At 36.4% G+C, this 14,979-nt stretch overlaps 1 protein-coding gene across 7 annotated transcripts in view; it reads right to left on the reverse strand.

Annotated features, from left to right (window-relative positions):
* Positions 1–14,979, reverse strand: part of fibcd1b (fibrinogen C domain containing 1b) — a 156,516-nt gene that overhangs the window by 53,341 nt on the left and 88,196 nt on the right. For all 7 annotated transcript variants that reach the window (XM_048188511.1, XM_048188506.1, XM_048188510.1 and 4 more), the window contains one exon: positions 4,424–4,520. In XM_048188511.1, coding sequence (XP_048044468.1) covers positions 4,424–4,520 — 97 coding nt within the window. The remainder of the gene's footprint in view (positions 1–4,423; positions 4,521–14,979) is intronic.

Genomic DNA, 14,979 nt, shown 5'->3' on the forward strand with positions numbered 1-14,979 from the left:
GGAAATCGGGCCCGATCATGTGGTTTCAGACTCGATCGGAATCGGACGTTACCTCCCGATCAGGACTCGGATATATATGTATATATATTCTCATTATTTTTAACACATCTATAGTGATGCGGTGGCACAGAGTTAGGCCTGTTTCACACTGCAAGCGTAAGCGGCGCGTGAGTAGCGCATATTTTTTTCAGCGTGCATGTCAACCAACGGATGCATTCACACAGGCAGCAGGAGCAGCTCGTAAAGCTCAGGCAGGAGCGTCGCATAAGCAGCAGTGCCGCGATCGTCTCGGCACCGAGTCTATCCCTGTGTCTCAATCAGCTCCCTAGCTCCCTAGGTCGTGAATCAGTATATAATGAAAGTGAATGTGGCTGATACCCTGATCAGTGCCCTGACTACTTAACTAGGGAGCTGATTGAGACACACGCTGCGCTGCTGACGCGTAATTAAAGTGAAAGCACACTTTTGATGGACAAAATAAATATAATTTCACACAAAAAGTGTTCAAAATGCACACAATATGCATGTCTAATGTGTTTTAACAAAAATTTGAGTATGACAGAAAAGAAAATTAAGAATCAAAAATAATAATAGAAGATTTACCCATTTAAACTTGTTTTTTATTATTCAGTTTGGGTTAATGTATGGTGTATTATAAAAAACTAAAGTAAACTAGCCAGAAAATATGATATATATAAACATTATTTTAGTTATTACACAGACTGCAGCATACCCAAATCAAACCAAATATATTTGTTTTTATATTAGCCTTTTTAATATTTACTGTTGCACTAAAGTGAAGTGAAGTGAACAATTTCTGTTATTTATTACTTGATTGTTCAAGCTACCTCACAGAAGTGCTCTGTTTGTAATTAAATAAAAAATAAATAACGTCCTGGATCTGTTTTTTTTTTCGCTCTTCTTTATTCTTTTTTTGATGTATTATAGAAGTATCGGATCGGGACTCGGTATCGGCAGATACTCAAAATCAAATGACTCGGACTCGGACTCGAGGGCAAAAAAACCTGATCGGGACATCCCTATATATATATATATATATATATATATATATATATATATATATATATATATATCATAATCTATACACATAATATAGAATAAACACCCCCTTTATTCCATTCTACAGGGAGCTGAGGTCACTGAATTTTTAACGACTCTCACAAAAGGAGAGGTAACTTAAAAGTTCAACCTGAGACCTTAAAGAGCAGAGGCCTAAATGTAGATGTGCCCAGCCATACTCTGCAGTCTGAAAGGATGCGCTCACTAACAAGCTCTGTGCAGGACCACAGAAGCATTCCAAATTATGGAAAAAACACATCATCGGTCCAGCCTCAGGCCTGATGTAAAAGTGCCTGAGATGAATAAATGCCCCTTTTATTCCTTTCTATAGGGAGCTGAGGTAGCTAAAATTGTAACGGTTCACACCAAAGTGAGGCGACCTACAAAACTGCAAAAGACAACGCATCCTCAAACAGCACACTCGTCAGCCGCTGAAGCATACGAAATAAACACCTACAAACACTTCAGTCGAACTTCTTCTGTGCACATCGAGCACAAAAGATTGTCCCTCTTCCCACAGAAAGAGAGACAAATGAGAGTGAAGCTTCCTCAGCAGGAAAAGCTCTCACAAAAACATGTAAAGAACTCTCAAGCACTGAACATGCATGCTCTAACAAAGGACGCACAAGTCACGAGTGTCATCAAGCATCAAATATCTATGACACGGATGTACACATCGCTTGAAACGTCTTACCCTGAACAGCGTTTGAACAGTGTTTAGACAAAACAGTCCCTGAAGAAGAAAAGAGGATGACTTGTTCTCTAGGCACCCCTTATGTGTGTTCGGGTCAGACACTGGTTCCCCATAGCGCTAGACACAGTGCGAAAGGGAAGGGAAATATAAATATATAAACAAACAAACAAACAAACCAAACTTTAGATAAATTTTAATTTGATGTGAAAATTGGGTTTTGTGGGTTTTAGTCCATGCTTTGAGGCAATCAATTTATGCCTAAAATTTGACAGGAATGTTTTAAAAGTTTTATGGTCTTTAAAGGTGAAGAATATCGATTCTGTGACACTAGTGGTCCCTAGAAGAATTACAACAATACAGCATTTTTTGCAAACGCCCCTTTCACACATTTCACAAACTTTACCTTTTAAAAAAATCTTTTTCCAATAGTAAATACTTCAGCACAGGCAGGAAAACTGTGCTTGTCAAGCCATTCTTGTGCAATCAATCAATCAATCAATCAATCAAAGTCAGCTTCTAAAATATTAGTAGACCTGTACTTTTGAGTGCAAGCAGTTTTCTACTTCGGCACAGATTGCAGCACTATACTGAAATGGGAGGGAAAGTTCTATTCTTCAAAATTCAACCACTGTATATCATAAAACTAGCCCTGTTTCACCCAGCAAGGGCAGCCTCTGCCATCACCTTAACTCCCAAGAGCATTCAGTGGAAGTGTTTGATGACACAGAGGGTCAAGGGTAAGGAAGAAAAATTGAGCCATGAGGGAATTTGACTGGTTAAAAGGAACATGATGTAAGCTTTATCTAAATCTCAAGGGTAAACAATGTCCATGTGTGTGAGAAATGGACAGAGAAGCTTTACACTCACACTATAGACACTATAATATGGCCTGCTACTTCTGTCCCTCTCTCAGCCTGTGGGGAGTTAGCAGAACAGGACACAATAGAAAGTGCAATGACTGCCATCCTCCTGCAATGCAGCAAACAAAGTGTGTGCGGAGAACCAAAGTCTGTAAGTTCACACTTGACTAAACCAAACTGTACATCTCTTTGATGTTAATCTACTTAACAGGGGAAAGACAGTGAGAATCTATTTCCATGTATAAGTATGCCCTGGAGCGCAAGTGTCTCACTTGGCCACACCAGTAGAGGAGGGGTGGCAACATTAGAAACAACTGTATCTTCATCCACGTTCCCATGGGCCTGACTGATGCCACATCTATCTGTCAGCCTGCATCCGTTGTGCCAATGTATTAACCTCAGACAGTATGTGTGTGTGTGTTTGACTTTTTATGTCCTTTAAATTCCCTATACATCCTCTCTCTCGCTCTCTCTGTGTGTGTGAGTATCTTAGCAGAGAACAAAATGCTAGTCCCCACTGCTCATCTCATTACGCAAACAGAGGAACAAAAACACTCAAGCAGACCAACACAAACAATAATGATTCTAGTTTAAACCTCTCTGCAGGTTAAGAGCTTGATTATAGCTCTTTGGCTGTCAAAAGCCATTTTGGCTTCCAAAAAATGGTAAACATGGCAATTTGGGCTTTCTTGTTGATTTGATTCCTGCTTGCTACATGGAGTGGAAGAAAAGCATAGAGAAAAGGTAGCTGCTGTTCATCCTGTGATCATGTGGAGATAGATGTTTAGCACTCTAATCCAGTGCTTTTCACTTTCTAGGTTGGACCAACAAATAAATGCATTAAAGGGACAAAGCACTATCAACTGGGCATTATAACCCTGACATGTTAGGCTCCTGTTATGTTACTGTTGACTGTGTGACTCACTGCAGGCTTGATTGGTCTGTAGGGTATACCATTCAGAAATTAATTCCTGAATTTGAAATGAGGCAGCAAACAGGATGTGGAATTGCAGTTTGAATTCTAATGTAAAGAAGTAGAAATAAAATGAAATGAAATTGTATTCATTTAATTTTTAAACTGAAAAGGAAAGTTTGTCAAAACAACAATGTTGGCTTGACAAAGCATTGATTAGACAGACAGAAAGACAGACAGACAGATAGATCTGTTTTAACAGTGTAAACCATTTGATCATGATTCATTGTTGAACAGACCCCAAACCTTTCTATTAATCAAATAATATTGTTACATTGTTTCATCGTTTGCTGCAGTTTGTGTGTGCATTTGCTAAAGAGATCATCTGCAGCGGGCCATATCTGTGGAGATGCATTTTGCAGTAGCACTGTGGCATCTGGCAACTGGGTGCTGGTATAACCTTTTGAGGGAGTAAAAAATATATACATGGCTTAAACAACCAAATGCATTTACACTTGTCCAGATGCAATTGGAATGCATCTCAAACCACCTCTGAAGTGATATGAGTGTTCAGATTGAAAACTGCTTCGAATGCATTTCAGGGGGCATTTATCCCTATCTGATCAGTGAAATAGACAAGTATAAAAAGGCCCAAAGATAAATAGATAAATGATAGACAGATGGACAGACAGTCAGTACCTGGGATTAAATTAAACTGCACTGTATGTGGAGGTGTGAAAACACCTAGAAAATGGTGTAATTTCTGTGGTTGAGAGGGTGTGCAGGTGTTGGCAGCTTTTTACAATGATCATTTTAAAAATCACAGTTTATGCTCACAGGCTTTCTCTCTGTCACATATACAAACACACAACTTACCAAGCCAGTACTCTCCAGTGATTTTTCCAAATCCTTCTCTGTAGGAGTCCCATTCTCTGAAGAAGTTCACAGACCCATCCTCCCTGCGCTGGATCACCTGACACACACACACAAAGCAGTAACAGAATAATGCATAACCAATTAAAATAGAAAAAGTGTGGTCAAAACCTTTTTAATGGGTTGTATGGTAGATATAAAGTTTTTGTAAATGACTGATCTTAACATAATTTCACACAAAGGAAAATGTTTTTGAATTAAGTAAGCCTAACTGTATGATGTCAAGGCTCTTCCTCAGAGTAAGTGCGAATGATTAAATCAAACTCTCTCAGCAGAGACTGATATGACACCTGAACAAACAAGATGATGGAACAGCTCAGCATCATAATCTTAAGGATAACATTATTTAGTGAGGTATGATATCTTGATCTAGTCAAAAGTGACAAAAAGAGTAGGACTAAAAGTGCTTGTAATTCCTTTGCGTATAGACACTTTCCCATACTGTACTGTGCTATGCAAAAGTCACTGAAACTCCATAAACGTTCTTTTTTTTTCTCATGCAGTACTTGCGCTTTTAATGCAGGCATTCGTTAAATGTCTTACACAGACAAGCCGCGCATGCGCAGGCTCTCCTGGTGCTTTCTATGTCCCACCTCTCCCGCTATTAATGCACTATACATATAAGAATAAACCATCTAAAACACTTTGAATAATCATACTACTAAAACTAAACATGATATGGTGATTTATACCATATTTGCACTTTCACTTTGAGGAGTGTGCTTCAGATGATCTCTGCCATCAATCACAGTTCTAATCATAAGAAAGCATATCAAAATGACAGTTCCCAAACTGTAAATGGTTAGTTCATTAAAAAAATTTTATTGTGCATTTACTCAATCTCATGATGTTTTTGAGCATCACACAAGCATTTAAACATCCATGTTTACTACAGTATGCGCGTCGTTGTAAACCTGTTCATCATACAATGTCATTGTGTCTCTTCAGAAGACTTGGATTTGGATTAGATCACTCAACTGATTTTTTTTAATTTTTTTTATGATGCCTTTATAAAATTTTTGAATCTTTTAAGTTTTAGATGAATTTAACAGACTTTAAAAGGAGGGACAGAAATCTCTCAGAAACCTCATAAATACAGTAACTGAGTCTCTATATCTCTATACCGCGAATCATATCGTTTACATCCCGATACATATAGTCAAAGTTTTATATTGCAATATCTTGATATAATGATGTATCATTTAACCCCAACCTGTTACCAACCAATTTGCAGCAACTCTGCATTAATTACTGTAATTGTAAATTAATTACTGTATAACTGTAAAACGAAAACACATTCTGGATGTACACGGTAACCAATCACTAAATACATAGAAAACACACTGCGTCTGACACAATTTATTCCTCCTATCATAGTATAGGGGAGGTGAATACTGTTCAGGTGAATACATAAGCAGGTGGACCTTGTTTTTTTTTTTTTTTTAATTCAGTAGAGAAGTGAGATGGGGGGAAACAGGGTTGATCCAGTACAGGATGACAGCTGTCAGTCATCTTAAAGGTTTCGCTCTCTCCCACATCACTCACCGCCCTGTAGCTGCCCTGGAGGCTCCTGGGAGATCAACCCTGCCTGCACAGAACTGAGGCAGACATTGCTGTCAAGGTTGAAATTACACATGCATCCACACACACATACAATCATGCTTGGGTGTTATCTTGCCTTTTTTTCCACAGATTTAAGGCAGGCAAGTACTGAAGGTCAAAGGGGCATTGACCATCACTGTCTAACAATAGTGCCAGAGAAGGCAAAGAGAGCGAGAGAGAGAGAGACAGGGAGTATTAAAGGTGAAATCAGAATCGGCCGACCCCAATCTCGCTGTCCCTGTCACCTAAAAGCTTTCAGGAATGAAGCAATCTCTCTCCAACACATACACATAAAAGAGCAATGGCTTTAATTTGTAATGTAGAAGTGGTTAGTTTGAACTGATTCTCAAATGAGAACAGATTGAAAATTAATAAAGAAATGAAAATTCTGCCATCATTTACTCACCCTTATGGTGTTGAAAATATTGAATGTGGAACTGTTTCAGCTGTTTTTGTCCATACGATGAAAGTCACTAGCAATCTAAACTTTCAAGTTCCTAAAAGGACATAGTTAAAATTGATTTCTTACGGCTTGACTGGTATATTAAAATCTTTGAAAGTTACACAGTCGCTTTAATTACGAACAGATAAAAATTTGAGCCTTTATTTACTCTCAATTAAAAAAAGATGAATGCACATACACAGACTATGTCAAATGTCACTACATTTGATCATGTGACATGAGAAAACAAATGAGGCCTGAAGTTAGTGTTTCCATATTTCATGTAAATATTTTTAAATATTTGTAAATTTGTTCATCATGCAAAGTGACTGTGTTGCTTCAGAAGACTTCAGTTGGAACATATGAATTACTTTATATCTTTTTTTAGAGCTTGAACATTTTGAATTAATAATATGGACAAGAAATTTCTTTGAATTTTTTTTTATTATTATTGTAGATGGGTGAATCCTGTAAATGTGGGACCATACAAATCAATATAATTTCACACAGAGCTATTAATATATACAAAATAATTTACACATGAGGAAAAAGTTTGTGGTTAGTTTGTGGTCTCTATCTATTCATGCAGGTGGGGGAAAAAATTACCAAAAGGTTTAATGAGTTTAATGTCATAGTGGCTGATTTATAAATTTAGGTAGGGCAGATTCTGGGTCTAAGTGCTGGTTTATGATAAACATTTAAGCTTTATATTCTAATCGCTGAACACATGCAGAACACTTTTGGCAGATGTTGTGTTTTTCAGCCTGAAGTACACATGAAACACGCATAGAATGCTACCTTAGAACTGCCTTAATGTAGCATTTATTGATTCCGAATGATGTTTTCGAATATTACAAGGTGTGGAGGAATTCCGGCGAGGAACAAAAAGTGATGTTTATTCTCAGAACAAACATAAAACAAACACAACAGAACTATATAAAGGCTATTGACATGACTATGTTTAATCTAAAGGATTTATACTTTCAGAATTTTAATATGGCACTCCATATAGGAAGACCAGACATTCCAACTAGTTACTGACCTGATGCAGATTACATAGCAGAAGCTGATTAATATCTGGAGCAAGGTTTACGTAAGGTAACGTAAAAATAAGCTGGGCAGTCTGAAATCTGCCCCAATGGCTCTAAATTAGAGTGCACTGCAGTTCCATTTTTCACCACATATTTACATTGGGAAAATTGTGGGGCGCTGTAGAGCTGAGCAGGGATCTGGCACCTGCTGCCCTGCTTAGCATCATTATACATGCTTGCCGAAGCCATACGTTAAATTTTAAAATATAATACTGCTATATATAATAATAATTTAATATATAATAATAATAATAATAATACTGCTTACTTTATGCCTTAAAACAGTTTAGAAAAATATTTGTTGCAGAATGCTAAATACATTTACAATTTATTATTGATTCAGTATATATAGAGGTCTATTTTTTGGATGAATATTTGACGAGCTGCGGCTGACTCACACAATCAAAAGACTTGATGTCACCTCATATAATATTAGCCTCTTCACACCCTGGTGTTTACAGTAATTGATCCGAAACCCTTACAGTGCAGTGATCTGTGAATCTCACCCTGTGGTCTTTGTGTCATCACTGCCATTTCACCACAAATGACAAACTACATCCAAAATGTCAGTCGCTGCAGACTCGACTAATTAAAGATTCTCTTTTAATTAAAGTCACCACCGGAGGATTATGGCAGCTGAGGGTATCGCTGTGGTTCTTCAGTACAGAACCTTTGTGAAATTGATACCCTTTTTCATCATATGATCAAAATAGTGAAAATTATTGGTCCTCGCTCAATTTGGGCTCTGTTGTGTTTGCTAATTGCAGGTCAATTCTTTAGTACTATTTGACATTTGATGAGTCACTTGGGTTATGCCTTTTACATTCCTCAGGGAAGAAGATGAAATATTAAGCCTGCATTATTAAAGTTTTGAGTTTATTCCATTCATTAAATATTTAGAAGACCCGAGTCATGACTTCACGGTTAAAATTCTTCATTTGTGTAAGGTGAATTATTATTTAATTTTAATTAATAGCTGTGTCCAATGAAACTGAACTTTAGAGAATTTTCATGGCCTTACATTTAGCCTAGGGATTCACCTGTCCTTAATAAAAATAACTGAAATATGGGCTCTATTGATATTGGGCTGTTAGTATGGGAGAGGAAAATGAAGTCACCGTTCATCAGTTTGAACCATTTGTCTTCACAAATGTCTATGTTCCTCATCTTTATAGTTATTGTAGATTATTAATCAGTCTCACTTGAATTGCAATAATCCAGCAGGTTAAAGTAGATTTGAAAAAATATATGTAGCTTACATACTGCATTATACATTACATGGGGATACTTTTATATACAGTATTCATGTTCCACTTGTAAATTCATTGTATTCATGTATTCAAAGGCAACATTCTTTATTGGAAAGACTGGAGTTATTAAAACGGTTCTGACTCAAATTAATCCCTTGATTTAAATAACAGTGTTTTTTTCACAATTTCACACTGCTACAAAGAGACTAATTTTCGTTAGTCATTGTAGAGGCTCTGGATTTGTGTAGCACAATTTATTATGCACAAATTTCTCATGTGTATTTTATATTTTTATTAAAGGCAGTACAATTGTAAAGCCAACTCAACATTTAAATTTTATCAACATGACTTTGGCTCTGTTTATAATTAAATCTTTGATTTAAACTGTTGTCCCATCATTTCAGGAGACTTTACTCTTGAGCTCACTTGTGTACACTCTTAAATTAACATTTGTAATGCATATTGAGAATATAATTTTTTGAATGGACAAGTTTTGAATTCCCTATGCAACTGAATAAACACATTTGGTGAAGCAAAGAACCACCATAAAGAAGAAATGATAAAATAAAAAAATAAAAAACGAACAAAAAATTCCATTGTATTACAATATATAAGGAAATTTCAAACCAATTAGTTTTTAAAAGAACTGTAGCACAAGCAGTTATCAAACAAAAGATTTAAGTTAAATTAAGTTTAGATAAATTAACAAATCAATAGATACATTTTTCATTATTTCTGATCATATAAGTTAGTAGATAATGAACTATATAATGTGATGAACTATACCTATGTTTACTCTGCTACCTGTGTATGATATTGAGGGGAAACTGACTTAAAACATAAAAATCACCTTAAAGGGATAGTTCACCCAAAAAAATGAAAATTATCCCATGATTTACTCACCCTCAAGTCATCCTAGGTGTATATGACTATCTTCTTTCAGACGAACACAATCAGAGATATATTTAAGCACATCCTTAGTTCTCCAAGGTTTATAATGGTTGTGAAGGGGTGGGCTGGGGCATATTTTGAAGACAAAAATAATGCATAAATCCATAAAATCCCCCCCAACCATTACAACCATTATAAGCCTTGGAGGACTAAGGATATTTTTAAATATATTTCTGATTGTGTTCATCTGAAAGAAGATAGTCATATACACCAAGGATGACTTGAGGGTGAGTAAATCATGAGATTTTTCTAAAAAAAAAAATAATAATAATAATTCTAGTATAATTTGCTTGCAGATGCCACTTTTGTTGGTTGTCAATCTAATGCAGTGACATTCAGACATTCAGATGTTTACATAAGTGTCCAGATATTTTCGGTGGCCACTGTAGTATAGTGATGTAAAGATGAAAAAAAAAAAAAGAAAGGTTGTAAGGAATCTTAACATAATAATCTTTTGAAAATGTGTGTGTGGATTTTAACTGCAAGTTCAAGAGTGAATGTCTAATCAAAAGACTGCATAAGACATTCTGATTTATTGATGTCTCTAAAACTGGATTACAAACTGATTTCTACAGACTGTGGCTTTCATCAGTCTACCACCAGCAAGAATTCAGTTAAAAGATATTCAGTACTGCTTCTTCTCTCCCTAGGAGCTGAAGTCTTACAAAGCTTCACTGCAGAGCACTTACACAAGCGACAAAGAACCCTTGGGTGACAGCAGAGGAATACAAGACAACTCTACTGCTGTTCATAGGACAAACACTAGCACGATGAACAAGAGGATTGTTAGTGGGGGAGGTGTAATGGTGTAGGTGGTGTTCTTGTCTCGGGTCTTGGATGGCTAGCGGTCATTAAGAGATCAATGTGTCTGTCAATCAATGAAACAGTCAATGCGTCTGTCTCAAAGCATGCATGCATTGCCAGGAGAGTGTCAGCTGAAGGAAGTCAACTAACAGCTGCTTAAGCACTCTGTGCATTTGATTTAATCCTACACAGACTACAGCAGAAGCGCCCATGGACCTGACCCGCTTTGCCCCCAAAAAGTGTTTGGACACTTAAGTTAAGCCACACTAACAATGCTTTAGAAACAAAATGGCATCTGGAAAAAATTATGCCAAAAATTATTTCAGAAGAAGAAATATTTTCTTCACTTCATCATATTAACTATAGACATGTTCCATTAAATGTTTGACAATGTACAAATGCGGTTTTTGAAATTTCATAAAAATGTTCCTTTTCACTATTTCAAAACTGAAAATGCATGGTGATCTGTCGCATACAAATCCCCACACATGAAAAGATAGATATAGATATTGTGGCACAATTTCTTCATTTGTTTTTTTAATTTTTCTTTCATTGTGCTAATTTGTGGTGACAATTTACCTGAAATGAGGGGCTTAATAAATACGTTTTGGGAACTCATTTTTAAATTGTGGCCACATTTATCTATTTTTCACATCTATTTTTCCCCCTCATGCCATGTGCAGGTTGTCAAAAATATCAATATGTATCGATACTGAAATACCTGAAACGGTTCCAATACTCCTTTTGTGCAGTATCGATACAACAATACAAGCTGAGCGTAAATTTGCTTTCTGCTCTGGAATGGCGCTCCTCCTCTGATGACGTCAGTTTGATGGGTGGGGCTGAATATCCTTAACCACTCCCCTCCAACCATCATTCTGCTTTGAGTGAGGGATGGAGAGGAGGTGCTCTAAAAAAAAAAACCCTGCCATCTATTCAACATTCCATTTCAGTCGGTTGCAACTTCCGGTTCACAGGGACAGCAGCCTAATATACCTGATAGGTATATTATTATATAGTGTACCTATCATGTAAACAGACAGACAGATGCCTATCATGTAAACAGACAGATGCCACCAAATGAGCCAGGACTAAAACCAAAATTAGTCATTAGCAGTGATGGGAATAACGGCGTTATAAATAAACGCGTTACTTTTTTTCAGTAACGAGTAATCAAACGAATTACCTTTTCTCCCGTTACAACGCCATTACCGTTACTGACAAAAAAAATGCTGCGTTACTATAATTGAGCTCACTGAAGCGGTTTTCATCCGAATAAGCTCTCTCTCAGCCATAGGACCTGCAAAGTTTTTTTCTCTGGTGTGTGCTGCGGTTAGTCATACACAAATATAATTTTAAACTGATAATAATGTACGATGCGCTGTGTGTGTGTCTGTCAGAGCATGCGCGCGAAGCGCGAGCTCAAACCAGAATACCCTTTTTGATGCTTGATCGAAAATATGTGAAATTAGTTTTTTTTCTAGTCGACTAGTAGTTGTTCATTTAAGCTATTAGTTGACTAATCACATTTATATTAATTTAATTTCTTAAATACTGGAGAGAATAAACCATAATAAGGAGCGTTTACATAATATAGGCTATATAGCACTCAAAGGCACGCATAATTGCCATAAAGAACCGGCAAAAGTAATGATTATGAGTGTGACAAAAACAGCAAGGAGACATTTTAATTGTTTATTAATAAAGTAATGTTTTCTGAATCAGTGTTGGCTGCAAAGATGAAGTTGGCATTGCTGATTGTCATTGCTGATCATCTGCTCATGGACGCGCCTAGAGAGATAATGCACATTTCACTCGGATTAGGCTACATAATCAGAGTAGACTCTTTCTTTTCGTTTTTAATTACTTCATTTTCGTTAAAGTAGATATTTCAAGCATTCTATAGATATATTTCTCATGTCTGCGAGGCAAGCAGCCTCTGAGTTTCGGTTCATTTAGCCTATAAGACGCGCTCCAGTTCACACGCCAGTGATCACGCCCGTGCCTCCATGTCATGATTTTATTGTCTGCTATATTTGCTTGTTATATATTAAATCCAAGCAATTGGTTGATGAAACATTGATTAAAATTAAGATACAATTTTCACAAAACGAAATTCACTTTAAAGAAAGGCTTTCTACAAAGCAAAACTTAATGAAGTGGTCAAAATCATATCTGACCCACTCCATGTCTCCCGATATATTTGCGCATCTTATGATGCATCTTACTCATGCTGTTCACTTTTCATAATCGAATAAATGGATTTAAAACATAACATAGGACTATTTAAACATAAATATGAAACTACATTTTCTTTAATGGCTACCAACACAGTACAGAGAAATTTCATGTCGTGAGCAAGAGCGGATCATGAGTCAGGAGTCGCATCAAGAATAATTTATTCTTAGACTTATATGTAATATTGGGGGCATTCGATTTATTTGGCATATATTTATTATTTTAAAGTAACGCAATAGTTACTTTCCGTGGTAATTAGTTACTTTTATAATGATGTAACTCAGTTACTAACTCCATTACTATTTGTGAGAAGTAACTAGTAACTATAACTAATTACTTTTTTAAAGTAAAGTGCCCAACACTGGTCATTAGACATTTTTGCAAAATAATCCCTCTGATTCCATGTTAGGGTTTATTTTTTAGATGATGACACCTGACTGTACATTGTCTCTGTAACTGTGTGGAGACCTCTACACACAAAAACATATGTGACCTTCTTGCGATCTGAGCGATAAGCTTAAACCAGCTTTCCGGTTTTTCACACCTCATCATGATCAGACGATCAGTGTTTAATCTGGATGGCAGTGAGGCTGATTGCATGACTGGGGCAGGATCCCTTGTCTCAAAACAAATGTCTGGTTTTAATCAGTATGGCAATAGTCGACGACTCATGCTATGAAGACAAGAGAGAAAGGGAGATCTAGACAGATACAAAAGGAGAATAAATGAATGCAGCAAGGAAATGATAGCTGTTGAGATACAGCCTAATGTTTCTCTGACAGGATCACATTCTCAGGGAAGTGTGAGAACGCAGCCGGCAGGGACGGGAACATATGCTCTTTCAGTACGCTTATGAAGCTGGGTCTTAAAAGCCACTCTTTTGTTCTCGGCCCGCACACCCTTCTTTCCTTGTTCCTATTCTCCTCCTTTCTTTGAGTGTTCCTCTTTTCAATAATGTTCTCTGTCGTCGATTCTTACCATTTATCTCTATCCCTCTGTTCTCCTCCACCATCCTTCTTTTCCTGCTCCAGACAGGGGAATTACTGGATTAGTATGGAGTGATCAATTGGGAGAGACAGAATCATGTTTGATGTTTAATCTGAAGATTTAGAGACTGTCATTGGCCATCATTACTGCAGATATCTCACAGCAAGAAAGAGAATGTGTGTGTGAAAGAGTGAGAGGTAGTGTACCAGTGTAACCTGATTCAGTAGCACTCTACCATAACGTAATATACATAAACATTAGTTAAAGGGTTAGTTCACCCAAAAATGAACATTCATGTCGTTCCACACCCGTAAGATCTTTTTTCATCTTCAGAAAACAAATTAAGATATTTTTGATGAAATCTGAGAGCTGTCTGACTTCTCCATAGACAGCAATTTAACCACCACTTTCAAGGTCCAGAAAGGTACTAAAGACATTGTTAAAATAGTCGACGTGACTAGAGTGATTCAACCTTAATTTTATGAAGCAGCGAGAATACTTTTTTGTGCACAAAAAAAATAAATAAACAAAAATAACGACTTTATTCAACAATCTCTTCTCTTCTATGTCATTCTCATACGCAGTTTATGTCCAACGCTTCCAGGTTCTATGTCAGACAGTCACGTGGACTATTTTAGCGATGTCTATAGTACCTTTCTGGACCTTAAAAGTGGTGGTTAAACTGCTGTTTATGAAGGAGTCAGAGAGCTCTCCGATTTCATTTAATTTGTGTTCCGAAGATGAACAAAGGTCTTACGGGTGTGGTACAACATGAGGGTGAGGAATTAATGACAGAATTTTCATTTTTGGGTGAAATAACCCTTTGATGCAATCGTTTATGTGATCTTAGTTTAGTTCTACATATACAAACAAACATATTTTAACAGTAAAAATGGAATATGTTAACCTTAATTCACTGTAAAACAGTAGGATATATTTATATATTTAAATTTATAATAAGAGAATTAAGAATTATTACTTTAAGTGTTCACAGTTAAAGAACTAACAAGTTTTACAACATTAATGAATATTAATTCCAACATATACTACGATTAATAAATGTTGTAAATTAATAATAGAGTTGACACAACAAACACACAATTCATAATTAAAAATAAATTGGTGGGCTATAAA

Source organism: Megalobrama amblycephala, linkage group LG4 (genome assembly GCF_018812025.1).
Source record: "Megalobrama amblycephala isolate DHTTF-2021 linkage group LG4, ASM1881202v1, whole genome shotgun sequence".
NCBI classification, from domain to species: Eukaryota; Metazoa; Chordata; class Actinopteri; order Cypriniformes; family Xenocyprididae; genus Megalobrama; species Megalobrama amblycephala.